Source organism: Ranitomeya variabilis, chromosome 6 (genome assembly GCF_051348905.1).
Source record: "Ranitomeya variabilis isolate aRanVar5 chromosome 6, aRanVar5.hap1, whole genome shotgun sequence".
Classification (NCBI taxonomy): domain Eukaryota; kingdom Metazoa; phylum Chordata; class Amphibia; order Anura; family Dendrobatidae; genus Ranitomeya; species Ranitomeya variabilis.
Window position 1 is genome coordinate 189,758,587 of NC_135237.1, and position 20,387 is coordinate 189,778,973.

Sequence of the window (20,387 nt, forward strand, 5' to 3'; positions counted from 1 at the left end):
ATCCGTCGTAAAAACGGATGCAACGGATGTTAAAAACGGATGCAACGTATGCAACGCATCCAGTATTTCGACGGAAACGTTTAGCGGATTTGCGACGGATCCGTCGAAATGCTGTATGCGTTGCATACGTTTTTCACTTTTTTGACGCATCCGTTTTTTCGGCAAAAAAACGGATTTGAGACGTAATGCAGTTAACGCTAGTGTGAAAGTAGCCTCAGGCTGACAGATCTGGCACCACCCCGATGAATAAAAGTAGGCAGCTGCAGGGCAGATATGCAGTACCTTGAAAATCTATTCATACCCTATAAACTTTTGCAATTTGTTAATGTTACGCCCAGAAATTTAAATGTATTTTATTGGGATTTTATATGATATACCAACACAAAGTAGCAAGTATTTGTGGAGTGTAAATGAAATGATACATGGTTTTCTAAATATTTTCTAAATGTGAAAATTGCAATGTGCATTTGTTGTAGTCTGATATCCCTAAATAAAATCCTGAGAGACCAATTGCCTCCAGGAGTCACATACTAGTAAATTGAATCCAACTGTGTGCAATTTATTCTCAGTATAACTACAGGTGTTATGTGAAGGCCTCAGAGGTCAGGGATAACATTGAGGAGAAGAGTAGAAAGGGTTAGGTTTATAGAAAAAATTTGCTCAAGCAGTGAACATCTCATGGAGCACTGTTCAATCTATCATCCAAAAATCAAAGGTGTATGGCACAACTGCAAACCTAGGACATGGCTGTCCACCTAAACTCTATGGAGAAGCTGCAGAGATCCACAGCTCAGGTGGGAGAACCTGTCGAAAGGACAACTATTAGTAGTGTACTCCACAAATCTAGTCTTTATTGAAGAGCGGCAAGAAGAAAGTAATTTTTTTAAATCAAACCATAAAAAGTCCCGTTTGCAATTTTCAAAAAGCCATGGAGGGAACACAGGTAGCATGTGTAAGAATGTGCCCTGGTACACTATCTGTGGTGGAAAACTAACACTGCACATCACCCTGAAAACACCATCCCCACTGTTCAACAAAGTGGTGGCAGCATCGTGCTATGAGGATGCTTTTCTTCAGCGGGGAAAGGGAATACAGGGCAATCCTGTAGGAAAACATGTTAGAGGCTGTAAAATACTTGAGACTGTGGTGTTTTAAACTTCAAGAGCGGAATGGCACTAGGCCCATTAGACTCACAGCAGGAGACCCTTCAATCAAGTCTCTCCATTCACTTGCCGACAGTCAAAAGCAACTGGAATTCTGGTGCTCAGCTTTGTTTAGGCCGTACCATACACAATATCATAACGAAGGATTAGAAGACAGCGGTACTCACCAGTTTGCTGATTCAATGTGTTTAATCCATGGTGCAGATTATCTCAAACACATAATGAGAATTATTTACCCTCCAGCAGGGCAGCAACCCCAAGCATACTGCCAAAGATACAATCGATGGTTTAAATGTAAGCATATTCATCTGTTTGAATAGCCCAGTCACAGTCCAGACCTAAATCCCATTGAAAATCTGTGACAAGACTTGAAAATTGCTGATCATATTGCTCTCCATCCAATCTCACCGAGCTAGAGCTAGTTTGCAAAGAACAATGGACAAAATGTCAGACTCTAGATGAGTAAAGCTGGTGGAGACCTGTCCAAAGAGACTTGCAGCAGTAATTGTAGCAAAAGATGGTCCTAGTAAGTATGGACTCAGGGGGGCCGAATACAAATACACATCACAATTTTGAGATTTATATTTTTTAAATACTTAGAAGACCATATATCATCTCCTTTACATGTCACAAATACTTGCTACTTAGTGTTGGTATATCATATAAAATCCAAATAAAATATATTTATGTTTGTGGATGTAATGTGAAAAAATGTGTAAGAGTTAATACTTTTATCGAACTGTACATCATTTTCTCACTGCAGGTTGACTTCCAATTAAATTGATTTACTTGTTTAAAACAGGTATTTACCGGTGCTTCTCCAGCATTAGGTTGCACCGAAGTGCACAGAAGAACCTATTGCCCCGCGTGTTGAGGAAATTGAGGGTCTCCCACCTCACCGCAAATTATCCGTTATTTACTTCAAGTATATTTCTGCACGGGCCGCGACACGCTGTGAAAAAGGTACAGGACTCCAAGTCTGGGAATATCCTGACTATATATATCTCCTCTTCTACTCATATGCCCCAAAAGACTTTGAACTCTCTTATAATTACCTGCAAGTACTGCTTGTAACTAATGCAGGTACATAAAGCTCAGGAACCTCAATTATGTGTCAGAATCCTATCCTGAACTGTGTTGGCCGTGGATTCTACATGTGAACTGTAAACCATTACTACATGTTACATCTCCCCGTTCTGCTGAAGTAAAGCAGCTGTTATCCCCGAGACCTGTTGTCTATGGTTATTCAATCAGCTGTGGACACTGCGTGGGGATGGATAACAGGGAACGGAATAGCTCCATACCAGGGCTATTGCATACAGATCACTGCACAGGCACACTTGTGTTAACCACAGAGATACTCCGTTTCTGAGCACATCTGTGGTTGGATGACACTGGAAGATAAACAAGGCTCTACCTAAATCTGGATTCACACCTTGGAGCGGGGAATTGTTGTGTGACAAGTGATCTGTGCGCTTGTGTGATATGGCCGATTTGCACACTGGGCTTGTGTGACTTGTCGCACATGTTCGAAATAATGCTGTGCTTGTGTGACGCGCCTGTTGTATGTGCTGTGCTTGCCTTATGTATGCATTGTGGTTTGTGAAGCACGAATCAATGACCCGGAGGCCATTGCCAAGCCTCTGGTTGCCATAGTAACCCATCACACTGCAGGGGTGCTGCAGTCTCCCTCTTTCTAACTCCTCATTTGCCGCTGTAATTGTTGATATGTAAATATATAGATCAGCAATAAAAGTATAGTACAAAATTTAGAACTAATGACGGAAAAAACTTCCAAACACATACAAAATTCGAAAAATTGGAGCCAAAACTACTGTCTTAAAGAGAATACAAAATTACATTTATTAAATGTCAGTACACATATTAAGATAAGAATTACAAAACGTACAATTAGACACACATAGCCATCACATGGGTGTCAAAATCCCCCAGAAGAAGCCTACGCGAAATGCGGGTAGGGGCTGGCAGTCCGCTTCCACACTGCGACCACTATGGGTCAGGATCAATCTTTGGCTAATCCTTTTGACTAGTTGCTCTTAAAGTTATATATGCACCTTATTACTTGGTTTATTAGCCTTAAGAACTTGATTCCTCGGGTTGGAGTTTATTTTATCAGTGTGGATTCTGGACTTTTTACCTGTGTCCTTCCTGATTTTGACACTCATGTGATGGCTATGTGTGTCTAATTGTAAGTTTGTAATTTTTATTCTAATATGTGTACTGACATTTATTAAATGTAATTTTGTATTCTCTTTAAGACAGTAGTTTTGGCTCCAATTTTTCGAATTTTGTAGGTTATTGTTGATAGTAGAGACGCCCAGCTGTAGATATCAGTCAGGCACCTGTAGTTGATCGCACCAATACTGAAGCTGTGCTGTGCGATAAGCACAACGTATATATCCATCATTGAGCATAAAGTGACGTGCTCAGGACTGATGTGCGTCAAATAGTGTTAAAAGAATATTCACATGTCTATGATTTATACGCAGCATGTACAAACAAGCAGGATTAACTGTTCAGAGTGGTATCTCAAATATTTATTCTGCACATAGGCAATATCCATCAGGAAGGTACAAATAAACTGGAGCTAGAGGATAGCACTTCATAGGTAATTTCCAATTACATGATGAAACATAATTCTTTGTATTATTAAAGGATGATGAATTTTACATGATACACTGAACAACACATTTAAAAAGCTGCTGAAAAAAATGTAAATTTCAAGATCAGATCACATGAATGACAAACACATCGTTATGTAGTGTAAACCCGGTTTTTGCATGTCCTGTGGAATTAAAAGCACAGAAAAACAAAGAGCAATAATAATTAAGAATCAGGAAAAGATGCAAAAATGAAAAACAATTAATAGAAAAAAAGAAAAGTTGGCAGAATTTGAATCATTTGGGCCCCATTAAAAATATACAAGTCCCCATCAACCTTGAGTTATTTAGTATTCTCCTAGAGCTATGTGGCAGAGGAGCCCAGGCAAGACATCCCCTAGATGAGGCACTGGTTCTGGGAGTTTCTTCCCTGCTTCCCTGAGTTACACTTCTCTTATTATATTTTGTACAAACACTAAGCTTCTTAATCCCTAACTAAATAGTACTGTGACAACTAGGCAGAGCTGACACGCTTAGGCTATGTGCACACGTTCAGGTTTTTTCACGTTTTTTTCGTGCTAAAAACGCTATAAAAACTAATTTAAAACGCATACATTATGCATTCTATTATTTAGAATGCATTCTGCATGTTTTGTGCACATGGATGCGTTTTTTTCGGCGAAAAAAACGCATCGCGGAAAAAAAATGAGCATGTTCATTATTTTTGCAGATTTTCTGCGTTTTTCCCGCACTTCTATGCATTTGGGAAAAAACGCACAAAAAGCGCATCAAAAACGCGTCAAAAACGCGAAAAAAACGCATGCGGATTTCTGGCAGAAATGTCCGGTTTTTGTCAGGAAAATTTCTGCAAGAAATCCTGACGTGTGCACATACCCTTATGTTTGCTTTTCCAGTTGTACCTAGTGTTCAGGGAATGTGTGTTATACTACAAGGCCTGTGACTAGTTATCATTGTGTGTCCTGCCCTTCCTATCTATTGTGCTAAATAAATGAAACCATGATATCTGTGATTCGATGTTTTATTCCAGACAAATCCATGTTCTTCTTATATGTAACTGAGCAGTTTAGAACTATAAGCCGGACACAGATCTGCAGGACAGCAGAAGTGAACTTTGTCTGGTAAACATTTGCGGTAGCACTCCTCTCCCAGTGCAGTCAGCTCTGCTGCAGAGCTGGGCCTGATTATAACTAACACAGTACAGCACAATGGAATCTTGTCTCATTACAAACAACAGGCACATTTGCAGTTATCCTCTCCTAGTGCGGTCAGCTCTGTGCAGAGCTGGGCCTGATTATAACTAACACAGTACAGCACAATGGAATCTCGTCTCATTACAAACAGGCACATTTGCAGTTGTCCTCTCCCAGTGCGGTCAGCCCTGCTCCAGAGCTGGGCCTGATTATAACTAACACAGTACAGCACAATGGAATCTTGTCTCATTACAAACAACAGGCACATTTGCAGTTGTCCTCTCCTAGTACGGTCAGCTCTGCTGCAGAGCTGGGCCTGATTATAACTAACACAGTACAGCACAATGGAATCTTGTCTCATTACAAACAACAGGCACATTTGCAGTTGTCCTCTCCTAGTGCGGTCAGCTCTGCTGCAGAGCTGGGCCTGATTATAACTAACACAGTACAGCACAATGGAATCTTGTCTCATTACAAACAACAGGCACATTTGCAGTTGTCCTCTCCCAGTGCGATCAGCTCTGCTGCAGAGCTGGGCCTGATTATAACTAACACAGTAGAGCACAATGGAATCTTGTCTCATTACAAACAGGCACTTTTGCAGTTGTCCTCTCCCAGTGCGATCAGCTCTGCTGCAGAGCTGGGCCTGATTATAACTAACACAGCACAGCACAATGGAATCTTGTCTCATTACAAACAGGTACATTTGCAGTTGTCCTCTCACAGTGCTGTCAGCTAAACCCCTTCCACCACAGTGGCTGCCTGTGAAAATCAAGCTGAAGCACTGCTAGAAGGCTACAGCTGCAAATGTCTTGGCAATGAGACAATCTTCACTACTTCTGTAATGTGTTAGTCTCCATTTCACTGCAGAACTGTGTGTGATGATGAGAGCAAAGTATCAGTTATTATATGTCTCACATCGGTAACTTCTCCTTTATTTAACATGATCTCTGGCGGCAGATTGTCATGTAGATCAGTGTCTGACTCATAAATCTTAACAGCTCATTTACAGTACATATAAGAAAAATGTGTGTTTCTCTGGAATAGGACATTGGATCGCTGACATCAACATGTCATTTTATTCACCTTCCTATGACCTACATGCACATATAGATGGCTTAGGAGGGTTGATCCTACTGACAGATTCCCTTTAAAGCGGATAATCTCAGCTTTTAGTGAAGCCCTGCATCACTGCTGTTACAATGCAACCACCACCTGCACTACGTCAGTGGGGAGGAGAGGAAGGGGGTACTAGGGAGCAGACAGCCTGCAGTGGCAAGGTTTGCAGAGCGCTCCAGACACTGACCGTCTTCTTCACTCCTGCAGTCCGTTCCCACGACGGTCGTCCAAGCAAGTAGGACTGGCAATGTTTGGTGTTGTCTGTAATCTATGCAGATTCCTACAGACAGTGAGTCTTCTTCAGGATCTTATTGTGCATGCACTGTGCAGGGCAATGACGGCCTTTGAACTAGATCTCTAGCAGGGAGGGCAGGTCAGTGAAAAAAGAGTGACCTGTCAATCACTGACATAAGACAGATGGCGGGCAGGGAATAGGGAAGCGAGACAGCAAAGCTGTAAGTGTGGTGCCCATCCACTGTATCTACAGTTTATAACAATTCAATACATTTCTTTCAAACCTAATCCCAGATTTCTAAGATAAAGCTATGGTTGTAATCAGCATTACAACATCTTTACAGAAGATGGAAATAGTTTTGTTTAGAAAACCATGATGACAGGATCCCTTTTACACAACTGTAAATCCATTTAACAGAGGACTTGGTTTGGTACGGCAGATACATGGACAACACTATTATTATATGGTCGCCTGAAGTGTCTGCCATACCACTCCTTGTAGATTACTTCAACTAAAATTCCTGCAACTTGTATTTTACTTATGTTTGCAACAAAAATAAACTCCTGGAATTGAAATAATGTTGAGACATGTGCTTTTCATAAAGCCATGGTCGGGAGCAGATTCATGCCACCTTTGATACACCAAAAATGAGTCTACTAGTATGGAAACTGACCTGTGTATTGTGGAATTGCTCTGATGGGAAAAAAAAAATATCTTAGAGGCAGAAAAAATATACTCAGGCCGAGTCTAAGAACACTGCTAGAGTTGGAAACGTTTCCGGTTTTCACCCCCTCACACCTATGCCTAGGTGTATTGCAGTGATGCATTATATGTTTTAATTACTAAACCAAGAGTTTGGATTTTATGGATCAAAGCTGGATCTCTTCCTTCTTGTAAGAAAACTTATGTGACAGGGTGGATAAACAAGTTTCTCCTAAATGGATATTAAATAAGGCAAAAATGTAGTAAAGGATAAAAAACAATGTGATCTAATAACCAAAAAGTGTAGCAGTGACTGGTCTTTACTACACGTAGTAACATATACAGGTCTTTTAAAAGAATTTAACCAAATTAAAACCATTATGAACAAATGTTTACCAATGTTGTGTGGAACTGAATAATAAATTGTTGGTATCCTCCTGCTGAAGCACCACTCTAGCATTTTTTATTGCAGCGCTTTAAATGTAATTCCCCTGCCCCGTCTGGTACTCACCTGCCGCCACCATCATAGTCTCCAGCGTCACTCCCGTCAGTCTGAAGTGACCTGCCGGCAGCTCCAGTGTTTCATGGAGCAGTGCAGAAGACACTAACCCATGTAAAGGTACCGTCACACTAAGCGACACCGCAGCGATACAGACAACGATGCCGATCGCTGCAGCGTCGCTGTTTGGTCGCTGGAGAGCTGTCACACAGACCGCTCTCCAGCGACCAACGATGCCGAGGTCCCTGGGTAACCAGGGTAAACATCGGGTTGCTAAGCGCAGGGCCGCGCTTAGTAACCCGATGTTTACCCTGGTTACCAGTGTAAAATGTAAAAAAACAAACAGTACATACTCACCTTCGCGTCCCCCGGCGTCCGCTTCCTGCACTGACTGAGTGCCGGCCCTAACAGCAGAGTGGTGACGTCACCGCTATGCTGTGCTTTCACTTTACGGCCGGCGCTCAGTCAGTGCAGGAAGCGGACGCCGGGGGACGCGAAGGTGAGTATGTACTGTTTGTTTTTTTACATTTTACACTGGTAACCAGGGTAAACATCGGGTTACTAAGCGCGGCCCTGCGCTTAGTAACCCGATATTTACCCTGGTTACCATTGTAAAACATCGCTGGTATCGTTGCTTTTGCTGTCAAACACAACGATACACGGCGATCTGACGACCAAATAAAGTTCTGAACTTTAATCAACGACCAGCGATATCACAGCAGGATCCTGATCGCTGCTGCGTGTCAAACACAACGATATCGCTATCCAGGACGCTGCAACGTCACGGATCGCTAGCGATATCGTTTAGTGTGACGGTACCTTAAGTTTATGACAGTCTGGTTCTCATAGATTTGCATTGACCTTGTGACGTAGCTTCTGACTTCTGGACATTCACAAGCTGCGCTCACAAGATGGCACCGCGGGACTGAAGTTCTGTTGAAAAACAGTGGAGACACTGGAGGGCGAGTATATAACCAGGAGCTGGGGACTTACATTTAAAGAGTAACTCCAGCACTGAAACAAACAAACAAACAATGGAGTGGTGCTTTAAACTAAGAAAAACCCACAATGGTCACTGAAATAACTTTCTAGAGGTGTCATCATTTTTGTCTGGGCCATTTTCATTCTTTTTTTCTATTAAACCACAATTGAAAAGCAATGTCTGATTTTCATTACGTGATGCAGTGAACACTTTTGTCAGTTCCATGTTATTTGAGAGCATGTATCAGCTGTGAAATAAAGGTACAGATTTGATTTTAAATTATTGACACAATATAGAACATTTTATCATGAGACATTTTGTTTAGTTGTAACTTTCTATATAGAAGGACACAATGCAATCTATCGGCACATTGCATGAAATGCTACTAACTCTGGGATCAATAAATGCAACACATGCAGATCCAACTATGTGTAAGCACTTACCCAAAGAAGAAGACCTCTGCTAAAGCCCCTATGGCCTGCTGATACTTCTCCAGAGCTTGGACATAGCGGCCGGCTTTGTAGAGCTCATTTCCTTCCAATTTTAACCAGTTTGAACACATAAAAGGATCCATTCTGTAAATAAAAAAAAAATCTGTTTAAAAGGCATTATGTTATTTTATACAGTAGTACTACAATATTTGTAAAGCTTTTGGATTTTTATTTGATGCGAGTTTCTATACTGATTCTTTTATTTGTGGTTTCCATGTCAAAGGAGGATGGGAGAAGTCTTACAAAACAACCCTGCCGTCTTTTTTATCTTGTCTTGATACAGACCATTGTGAGGCCAAAATGTCACGATTTTTTTAGCTGGTTACCTAAATAAGGGATGTAAATGGAGGAAAAATTCCAGAGACGTAGATACAATTATTGATTTTTCTGGTGCTCTGATGGAGAGTTGCCCAAAGGGTCATGGAAGGATGGGAATGGTGCAGGGAGGCCAACCCCTAAAGAGAATCTGTCTTTAGGTTTTTGCCACAATGTGAGAGCAGCATGATGTAGATAGAGACCCTGATTCCAGCAATGTGTCACTTATTGGGCTGCTTGCTGTAGTTTTAATAAAATCACTGATTTATCAGCAGGAGATTATAACTAGAGGACTTGTAAACCTGCTGCCAGGTAGTCCTCCACATTCATGAGCTCTGTATAACCCCACCCTCACCACCCTTTCGGCCTATGCACAGAGTACACAGAAAGCTGCCAATCAATGGTGTGTGCCGGGATAGAGCTCAACATTAAGAGAGCTGCTAGATCTGCAGTAGATAATACAAGGGTTTTATCAAAACTGAACTGCAGCAAGCAGCCAAGCAAGTGATACATTGCTGGAATTAGGGTCTCTGCCATTATATCATGCTTCTTTCAAAAACTAATGGACAACCCCTTAGAAAAGGTATGGATGAAACTGAACTAGAATGAAACTTACTCTGCTATAATATTGCTGTTATATGTGCAAAAAATAATGGTGAAATACAACTTCAATTTTGTTTAAACCTAGTTCACCATATAAAAAATTCAATATATGGCTTTTTTCGTAGTTATAACGTCTTGAAAGCTAAGCTTACTTTATGTATTACACTGCAAATTTAAAGGGAAGCATAACAAGAAAGGGCAAAAAAAAAAGTTTAAAAAGTTGCAAAAGTGCTCTAAATTGAAAACTCCTCCAGAAACCTTATTCCAATGGAAAGCTGGAATGAGAGGAGCAAAAAGGGGGCATTGTGGTAAAAAAAAGTTGCATTTCATGAATCTGTCTAAGGGTACTGTCACACAGTGGCACTTTGATCGCTACGACGGTACGATCCGTGACGTTCCAGCGATATCCATACGATATCGCTGTGTCTGACACGCAGCAGCGATCAGGGACCCCGCTGAGAATCGTACGTCGTAGCAGATCGTTTGGAACTTTATTTCGTCGCTGGATCTCCCGCTGTCATCGCTGGATCGTTGTGTGTGACACCGATCCAGCGATGCGTTCGCTTGTAACCAGGGTAAACATCGGGTTACTAAGCGCAGGGTCGCGCTTAGTAACCCGATGTTTACCCTGGTTACCAGCGTAAAAGTAAAAAAAACAAAAAACAGTACATACTCACATTCCGGTGTCCTTCAGGTCCCTTGCCGTCTGCTTCCCGCACTGACTGACTCCCGGCCGTAAGGCAGTACAGAGCACAGCGGTGACGTCACCGCTGTGATCTGCTTTCACTTTACGGCGGCACTCAGTCAGAGCGGGAAGCAGACGGCAAGGGACCTGAAGGACACCGGAATGTGAATATGTACGTTTTTTTTTTACTTTTACGCTGGTAACCAGGGTAAACATCGGGCTACTAAGCGCGGCCCTGCGCTTAGTAACCCGATGTTTACCCTGGTTACACGGGGCCTTCGGCATCGTTGGTCGCTGGAGAGCGGTCTGTGTGACAGCTCCCCAGCGACCACACAACGACTTTCCAACGATCACAGCCAGGTCGTATCGCTGGTCGTGTGTTCAGGCTCCCTCTTGTGGTCACTGGTGGTATGGTGTGACTTTTGCTTTGGGCTCCCCCTGGTGGCTTTGCCTGTTATCCTGCTGGTCTCTGGCTATCAGCTGGTTCGTTATCCTCTGGGAGGTTCCTATATAGCTCTGTTTTACTTCCACTTGTTGCCGGCTGTCGATGTAATCAGTGCTACTCAGATTCCTTCTGACTACCTTGCTCCCAGTCCATCCAGGATAAGCTAAGTTTTGTTTGCTCATTTTTTGATCAGCAGTGTTTATCATGTTTTCTGTTCCAGCTTGCTAAAATGTAATTCCCTCGCTTGCTGGTTGCTCTAGTGGGCTGAGTTTCTCCCCACACACCGTTAGTTGGTGTGTGGGTTCTTGAAATCTCAGGGTGGATATTTTGTAAGGGTTTTTTATTGATCGCATAGACCCCTGCTCTATTTTCTGCTTTCTAGTACTAGTGGGCCTCTTTTGCTGAATCCGATTTCATCCCTATGTATGTGCCTTCTTCTTACTTCACCGTTAATATTTGTTGGGGGCTTCTATATCTTTGGGGATTATTTCTCTGGAGGCAAGCGAGGTCTTTCTTTCTCTTTAGGGGTAGCTAGTTCCTCAGGCTGGCTCGAGATGTCTAGGAATTTTTTAGGCACGTTCACCGGCTACCTCTAGTTGTTTTGGATAGGTTCAGATTTGCGATCAGTCCAGTTACCATCTCCCTAGAGCTCGTCCTTAGTTTAATAACTTGCTGATCTATTTGTGATCCTCAGCCACTAGGGATCATAACAGTCGTGATCGTTGGAAAGTTGCAGAGTGACAGTACCCTTACTTGTCAAAGAAAAACCAAAAAAGGCTGAAAAAAAGACAGACAATTAAAAGGTAGCACAATTCGCACATAGAATAAGGTGAAAATAATAACCCTTCTAATAGAAATCAAATTACACCAGAAAAGTGAAGAAACAGCCATGATGAATCGGGATCTAAATGTATCCCAAAAATGGGAAATAAGAGTTTCACTCCATAAATTAAGAATGGTAAAAAAAGGAATACACAAAGAAACCGAAGTACTAATATAGGCTGGTTCTCAAAAGGGTCGTACATGCGTCCTCTGCTACTGAATCTGACATTGGGTGGAACATGTGTGATGCCCAGGGAGAACGGTGCATGGGTCATAAAAAATACAAAACGTATGCACAAGTCCAAGGAAGTTAAGGCTACTTTCATACATCAGGTTTTTGCCATCAGGCACAATCCGGCGAGTTTTGAAAAAAACGGATCTGTTTTTTTTCCGCCAGATCCGATTTTTTTTCTCAAAGAGTTGTATTAGCGCCGGATTGCGCCTGATGGCCTCAAGTTTCATCCGGTTTTTTTTGCCGGATCCGTCAAAAATTATTTTTCCGGCGGACTGAGAATATGTAGGAAAGTTTTTTCTGTCCGACAAAAAAACGCACAGCGACGTTTCCAGCGATAAACGGATGAAACGTGAGGTGAAATGACTGGATCCGACCACCGATTCCGGTATTTTTACACGGAGCATAGTCTCTCTCTCTCTCAAACAGGAAGTCCAAACTCTAGGCCCGGGAAACAAAAACAGATCCGTTTTTTTTCAAACATTGCCGGACTATGCCTGAAGGCAAAAAACTGATGTGTGAAAGTAGTCTAAGTGACGTTTACTAATTCACCATTAATTGTAAGCAAACATTATAATTTTTACACCTTCAAGAAAACAGATTATGGGTATGTGCCTGTGGAATTTTCTGTGCGGATTCTGCATCTTTTGGCAGAAAATGCAGGTCAAAATCTGCATGCTTCTTCCTCGGATGTATGGATACATCCTGGTGATTTTGGGCACACAAGAGCTGTGCACACACGATCACCACCAGGTGGTCACCTGACATGACGGCTAAATCCTGGCACTCACCTCCCACACCGCTCCCAGCAGTTTAACCCTCTAAGTGCTGTGATCGCTATTGATCACAGTATTTAGAAGGGAGAGGAGGCTCCTACAGCCCTTCGATCAGCGCCCCTGACAACATCCAAGTTTGTTAGATCATGTGCAATTCAAGCAGCGAAACGCTGCGCCGCTTTGTGGGCTAATCTGCACCGTACCAGCAGATGAAATTGGTTATGTTGGTGGGGTGGTCCCAATACTTGGTTCTGAACTCCCCTGATGAGTTTTGACCAGAAGAAACGCGTTGGGAGTAAAATACCTATGGACCGTGTCTATGAATACCTGAGTTGACAGCTCCTTCCCTGGCTTGGTGAGGCTGTTCCATTAATATAAGTAATGGTGCACATGATACCTATTGGTAAGCTTTGGAATGTTGCAGAAATTGAACAATGTTGGCACAGGGTTCACCCATTGAATACTCTGGGGGTTATGATTGGTGTGTTATATATAGAGTTGTTCACTACCAGGACCTGATGGTTCTATGTGTTTGTTGGTGTCTGGTTTTTTTCGTGTTTTGTAGGTGCAGTGCTGAACTTGTTTGCACACTATTATATATATTGGAAAAAAAATTAGATTTTTCATTTTGATTAAAAGTTTTTACTGCTTGCTAGTAATTCATTTTTTCTTTGGATTAGCTGGCCTGGCACAACATCACATGTGCGTCGCACCGCACTGACGACATTGTGCATCGCACTGCGCTGATGACATTGTGCGTCGCAGCACTGATGACATTGTGCGTCGCACCGCACTGATGACATTGTGCGAGGCTGACTTATCAAGAGAGGAACAGAGGATGGCGTCAGAGTTCTCATCCAGCTGCCACAAATTAACAACATGGCCAATGGATGGAGCCCTGCAAGTCGATTTGCACCATCTCTAAAGGTAACCTTTCACTAGATTTGTGTTGTCCGTACTCCCTCTTCCTGTAAAATAATCTCTGGATCAGAGTTATCCCCCCCGGCACTATCCTCCCCATAGCCTGGAAAAGGTCATTCACATAAAGTGATAAAAGGTGATTTCTCAACAAGACGTATGATACGAGGCATACAGGGATCACTCTAAACAGAAGTCAATAACCTGTATGCCCATATTAATAGTTTAGATAGGTCAAATGTGGTGACAGATTCCCTTTAAAGCAACCATCAGAATCATTTACCAAGGGAACTCCACTACACCGGTTAGACTGGATTACAGATTAAGTGAAATGGAGGATTTTCCATGTGTATCAGTTCTCGAATGCATGCCCTTAAAGGGAATCTGTCAGCAGGTATCTGATACCTCATCTGAGAGCAGCCTGATGTAGGCAAAGAGACCCTAAATCCAACGATGTATCACTTAGATTACTGGGTGCAGACGTTCTGACATAATCAAAGAGTTTTTAGATTTAGCAATATAGCAGAGCTGAGAAGGCTGCCCCCACCCACACCAGGCTCTGTATAGACAATGGTTGTAGACAGTGAGCTGCTTATAAAAGGAGGGGGCGTGTCGGACTACCAGGCACTGTTGTGTTCCAGGAATGATAAATTCCTGGTACTAAAAACAATCATTATAAGTGAACAAAACCACTGAGCTTGAGATGAAATCTGTGTTTTAAAGGGATCCTGTCACCCCCAAAATCGACGGTGAGCTAAGCCCACCAGCATCAGGGGCTTATCTACAGCATTCTGTAATGCTGTAGATAAGCCTCCGATGTATCCTGAAAGATGAGAAAAAGACGTTAGATTATACTCACCCAGGGGCGGACCGGTCCAGCGCCTCCCATCTTCATACGATGACGTCCTCTTCTTGTCTTCACGTTGCGGCTCTTGCGCAGGCGTTCTTTATCTGTCCTGTTGAGGGCACAGCAAAGTACTGCAGTGCGCAGGCACCGGGAAAGGTCAGAGAGGCCCAACGCCTGCGCACTGCAGTACTTTGCTCTGCCCTCAACAGGACAGATAAAGTACACCTGCGCAAGAGCCGCAGCATGAAGACCAGAAGAGGACGTCATCGTATGAAGATGGGAGGCCCCGGACCGGACCGCGACACCCATTGGACCAGACCAGCGGCGGGACCCCCCCTGGGTGAGTATAATCTAACCTCTTTTTCTCATCTTTTCAGATACATCTGGGGCTTATCTATAGCATTACAGAATGCTGTAGATAAGCCCCTGATGCTGGTGGGCTTACCTCATCATCGATTTTGGGGGTGACAGGATCCCTTTAACAACTACAGCATGCAGTCTTCAGATAACGTAGCAAAAATCAGCTCACAGATTCCCTTTAACTAATTTTCTCTACATTTAGAGTTATTACCTATCCAATGAATACTGTAGGTGAGAGCTCTCAACTGATGTGGGATGTGGCACCAGAAATTCCCGGGACAATAAATGTAACACTGTTTAATTCCAACAGACCTGTTTGCAAAATTATTTAGGGGTTCAGAGCTCAAAACCCCAACACAATGCAAGTTATTGCCTCGCCTATCCTTTGGATAATAACACTGAATGTTAGGAATAACCCTTCTAACACTTACAACAAAGCTATACATACTGTATGCATCCTTTTTAACAACACATCCAACTCACCAAGTATGCCCAATAATGATCTTTAAGTAACTTTTCAATTTTTTTTACTGGGTTGTGAACAGCAGTCAACACCTATGTCAAAACATAGCAGTTACGTAGACGTAGAAGCAGCATTAGTCCATGAGCCGGGCCAGATATCGGTACCACCCGGAGTGACTAATTTTCTTTGGTATTTTTAGGTAGATGCATGTCTGTAGTTTATTTTTTGATATGATAGCCCTTACATATACGTAGCTTATTAACCCCTTCAGCCCTAGGCCTATTTGTACCCAAGTGCCTAAGCCAATCTGACCTGTGCCACTTCATGGGCTAATAACTTTGGAACGCTTTCACCTATCCAAGCCATTCTGAGATTGTTTTCTCGTGACATATTGTACTTCACGTCAGTGCTAAATGGGAGTCAATATATTTTACCTTTCTATATAAAAAAATGCTAAATATTCGGAAATTTTGGAAAAATCGGCAATTTTTTAACTTTGAAATTCTCTGCTTTTTACAAAAATACTGATACCCCCCATAATAGTTATTAATTTACACTCCCCACATGTTTACTTCATATTGGCATCATTTTGAAAATGAAACCTTATTGTTTTACGACGTAATAGGGCTTATAGTTTTATGCGCAATTTTTCACATTTACAGCAAAACCCACTTTTCAAAGGACCAAGTCACTTCTGAAGTCACTTTAAGGGGCTTACATAACAGAAACCACCCATAAATTACCCCATTTTGCAAACTACACCCCTCAAGCTGTTCAAAACTCATTTTTAAAAACTGTTAACCCTTTAGGTGTTCCACAGGAATTTTAGCAGAATGAAGGCGAAATTTCAAAATTTCATTTTTTTTCCAGATATTACATTGTAATCCAATTTTACCTGCAACCTAGCAAGGGTTAACGGCAAACCCAAACTTGGTTACCCTAATTCTGCAGTTTATAGAAACACCCCACATGTACTCGTAAACTAAAGTATGGGCACACAGCACAGCTCAACACGGAAGGAGCGCTATGTGGTTTTTGGGTGGCGGATTCACTGGAAGAAATCTAGGGGGCCATGTCACATTTGAAGGCTGCCTGAGGTACCCCCACAGTGGAAACCCCAAAAAGTGACCCTATTTTGGAAACTACACCCCCAAGGAATCTTTTAGGGGGTATAGTGACCACTTTGACCCAACCAGTGTTTCACAGTAGTTGGAAACACTTGGTTGAGAAAATGGAAAAAGTGCATTTTTTACATGAAGGTGTCATTTTAGGCTCATTTTTTTATTTTTAAGAGGTGTACCAGCAAAAAATGCACCCCACTATTTGTTCACCAATCTCTCCCGAACACAACAACACCCGATATGTTGTCGTACACTGCAGTATTGGGGAACGGCAGGCCTCGGAAGGGAAGGAGCGCCAAATGACTTTTGGAGTGCAAATTTTACTGGAAGAAATCTAGGGGGCTATGTCACATTTGAAGACACCCTGAGGTGCCCCAACACACGCACACACACTGACACATACACGTTCTGTGCTGAACAGGACTCTCCGGTCTTCTCTGCAGAGCTCCTATCTCCCTCTGTAGAGGCTGACACCTCCCAGGCTTGTGACTGATCACATGGCCGTGACATCACCACAGGTCCTGTAGTCCTGTACTGTGTGCTGCTGCTGGTAAGGAACTTGTGGAGAGAGGGGGAACAGTCACCTAGCACCAGCGCTCCCAGCTCTAAGAACGAGCGCCTCATGAAGGTGGGCCCCTGCCTCCTCCTTCCCTGCGCGGCGGCCTTTCCCCCCGGCGGCTGTATTCGGCGTATAAGACAACCGCCCTCTTGGAGCCATGTTTTTCATGGCTAAAAAGTCGTCTTATACGCCAGGAAATACGGTAAATAAAATTTTAATGTTTTTCTTTGTGTTTGCAGGTGTTTACTGACTATCTAACGGCATGATGGAAGTACCAGCAAGGAAGAAATCACGGATCGACTGTATCATACACTGCTCTAATGATGACAGCGATGATCTGGCGTCCCTTAAGGATTTGGACTCCTGGAAAACATTGCTTAGGGCTGCAGAGATCAGGCAGCATGAATCAGTCCTGGTAGCAGCTAAGGGCCTTGAAGAAGGAGAAATACCACACATACAATATCACCGTAAATGTCGTAGTATCTTTACAATGAAGAAGTCACTGGATTCTATCCTTGGCAAGGGTGTCAATGTCGAAACAGCAAGCAAAATCTCCATGAGGAAGCTACCGAGGGGTGCCCCCAGTGATAGCAGGGTGTATGCCAAAGTATGTATCTTCTGTGAGAAGTCAAGCAAGTACCTAAAAGGAAAACAAACAAGGGAGCCAATTGTCCAGTGTGTTGAGCTACGAGCAGATGAGACGATCCGCAGAGCAGCGATAAGGAAAGGCACACAGAGAATACTTGGTTTACTTAGCAGAGACCTTGTTGCTGCAGAGGGGCACTACCACAAGTCGTGCTACAAACTATTCACAAAAGATGATTCCCAAGTGGCCTGTAGGTCTAGTGCAGCTGAAAATCAGGTCGAAAGCGAGGAAGTACGCTACGAAGAGGCAGAGAAAGAGGCCCTTGAAGAACTCTTCTTGTATATAAGGACTAAATTGTTCCCAAACCCAGAAGTACTGCCTATGATAAACCTCACATCTAGGCTTGAGAGATTAATGATATCCCGTGGTATCATCCAACTGAAACCATCGACAAAGAAACATGTTCGACGAAAACTTGAAACAGAGATTGGGGAATCACTCCGCTTTCTCTCAGATGAGAAAGGTAAGCTTCTAGTCTATCCATGTAGCCTATCAATGGACGACCTTGTCCGGCAAGTACACAGCATGACAAAAGATCTGCAAGAAGCAAGAGCTGCTAACTCTGGAGATATCGTAACCAAAGCAGCAATGCAGCTAAGGAATGAGATCAAGAAGCAAGATGTGAGTCAGCCATGGCCTCCCAATACAGATCAGAATGTCGTTCCTGCATTAGTCACTCAATTCCTGCAAACCCTGCTTACAGGAGATTGTGAGTGCCAAACTACCTGTGAAAGAGCTCAACGTCTTGCCACATCCTTCGGCAGTGACTTGGTTTTTGCTGTTACCAATGGAAAGACAAAGCCACCAAAGCACGTACTGCTATCCTTTGCAGTTAAGTCTTTGACCGGCAATACAGAACTGATTCGAACTCTGAATCGTCTTGGCCACTGTGTGTCATATTCAATGGCTGAGGAGATCGATACAGCCCTTTGTATCCAGAAGTTGGAATGTTCAAAGGATGACATCCCAATGCCAGCAAGTATCTACCCAGGTGTGTTCACAACCCTGGCCTGGGATAACATTGACAGACTTGAGGAGACACTAAGTGGAGCAGGTACATCTCATAGAGTCAATGGCATTGCTGTTCAGTCCAATGTTGCATGCTCTGTGACAAAGAAAGTCCTGCCAGATGTAACCAAGTCGAAGAAAAGAAGCATAACTCTGACAGAATTAATGCTACCGATATACAATGTTGGGCAGCGGGGAGAGCCACCCAGGATTGAGACTTCGAATGTTAACACTACCAAGGAGGTCCAGGATTCAAAAACCAAAAACCATATCTGGCTTCTGGCTAGAATGTCAGACCATGAGGATCAGACCACCAGCAGTTGGACTGGGTTCAACATAAAAATCCGCAGCGACATTGTAGTGGCCCAGGACACTGTAAGCTACCTGCCCACTATCAATGCTCCTGCAACAGCCATGTCCACTGTGAATGAAGTCTTGGAGCAAACACATGCCATCATGCAGACCCTGAAGCTTAACAGAATTGTGTGTGTGTTTGATCAAGCACTCTATGCCAAAGCTGCCGAGGTTATCTGGAAACAGGAGAAGTTCAAGAACATTATAATTAGAATGGGTGTCTTCCACACAATCTGTAATCTCCTCTCTATCATAGGGAACAGATTTCAGGATGCAGGCCTTAGAGATCTGTGTGTTGAATCCGGTGTAATCGCTGAAGGATCAGTGTCTGGAGTGATGGACGGCCGGAGGTACAACAGAGCAGTGAGACTACACAAGCTGGTCTATGAAGCACTTATGAGGCTTGCATGGAAAAACTTCCTTCCATGGCTAGAAGAAAACCATGCAAGGGACCTTCACCATCTGGATGAAACACTGAAGAACATCACAAACTTTCGCATCAGTGTGTCGCAGGGATCCTTCGAAAAGCTCTTGGATAATGAATCTTGCACACTTACCCTGAAGCTCTTTCAAGTTTATCTTGAGACCCTCAGAAATGAACAACTCTCAGCATTCTGGATGTCATACTTGGACATGGTCGAGACCATGCTGGCCCTGGTTCGAGCTTCAAGAGAAGGCAACTGGATGCTTCACCTAGGAGCAATCCGACAGATGATACCATGGTGTTTTGCCTATGACAAGGTCAACTATGCCCGATACCTAACCTATTACTATGCCACAATGTCTCGGCTGCCCATAGAACACCCAGAGGTCCATGAATACTTCATGCAAGGTGGCTTTTCGGTCCAGATCGGTAGCAAGAATCCTTTTGGACGAATTCCTGTGGACCAGACCATTGAAGAGACAATCAACAAAGACACCCAGACACCAGGGGGCACAAAAGGCTTCAGCCTCAAAGTTGGAGCTGTTTCCAGGTTCTACCTGACATCAGAGTACCGCAGTATGTACTTGAGGCAGCTGAGGGCCCTGGTAGGCCAACAATATACTGACTTCAGCCATTCAGACCTACAGGTGTCTAGGATTAGAAGAGATGAAGCCGATGTCCAATCTTTCGTTCAACTGCTGGAGACAGGTTGGGTGAACCCCTTCAACAAAGAGCATAATGGTGAACTTATCAGTTTGTCAACAGCGACTGTAGCACCACCAGATG

At 43.2% G+C, this 20,387-nt stretch overlaps 1 protein-coding gene across 2 annotated transcripts in view; it reads right to left on the reverse strand.

Moving 5' to 3' along the window:
• The window catches only part of TRANK1 (tetratricopeptide repeat and ankyrin repeat containing 1), a 216,858-nt gene that overhangs the window by 153,852 nt on the left and 42,619 nt on the right, over positions 1–20,387 (reverse strand). For both annotated transcript variants that reach the window (XM_077269326.1, XM_077269327.1), the window contains exon 2: positions 8,976–9,107. In XM_077269326.1, the coding sequence (XP_077125441.1) occupies positions 8,976–9,106 (131 nt within the window). In that variant the 5' untranslated portion in view covers position 9,107. The remainder of the gene's footprint in view (positions 1–8,975; positions 9,108–20,387) is intronic.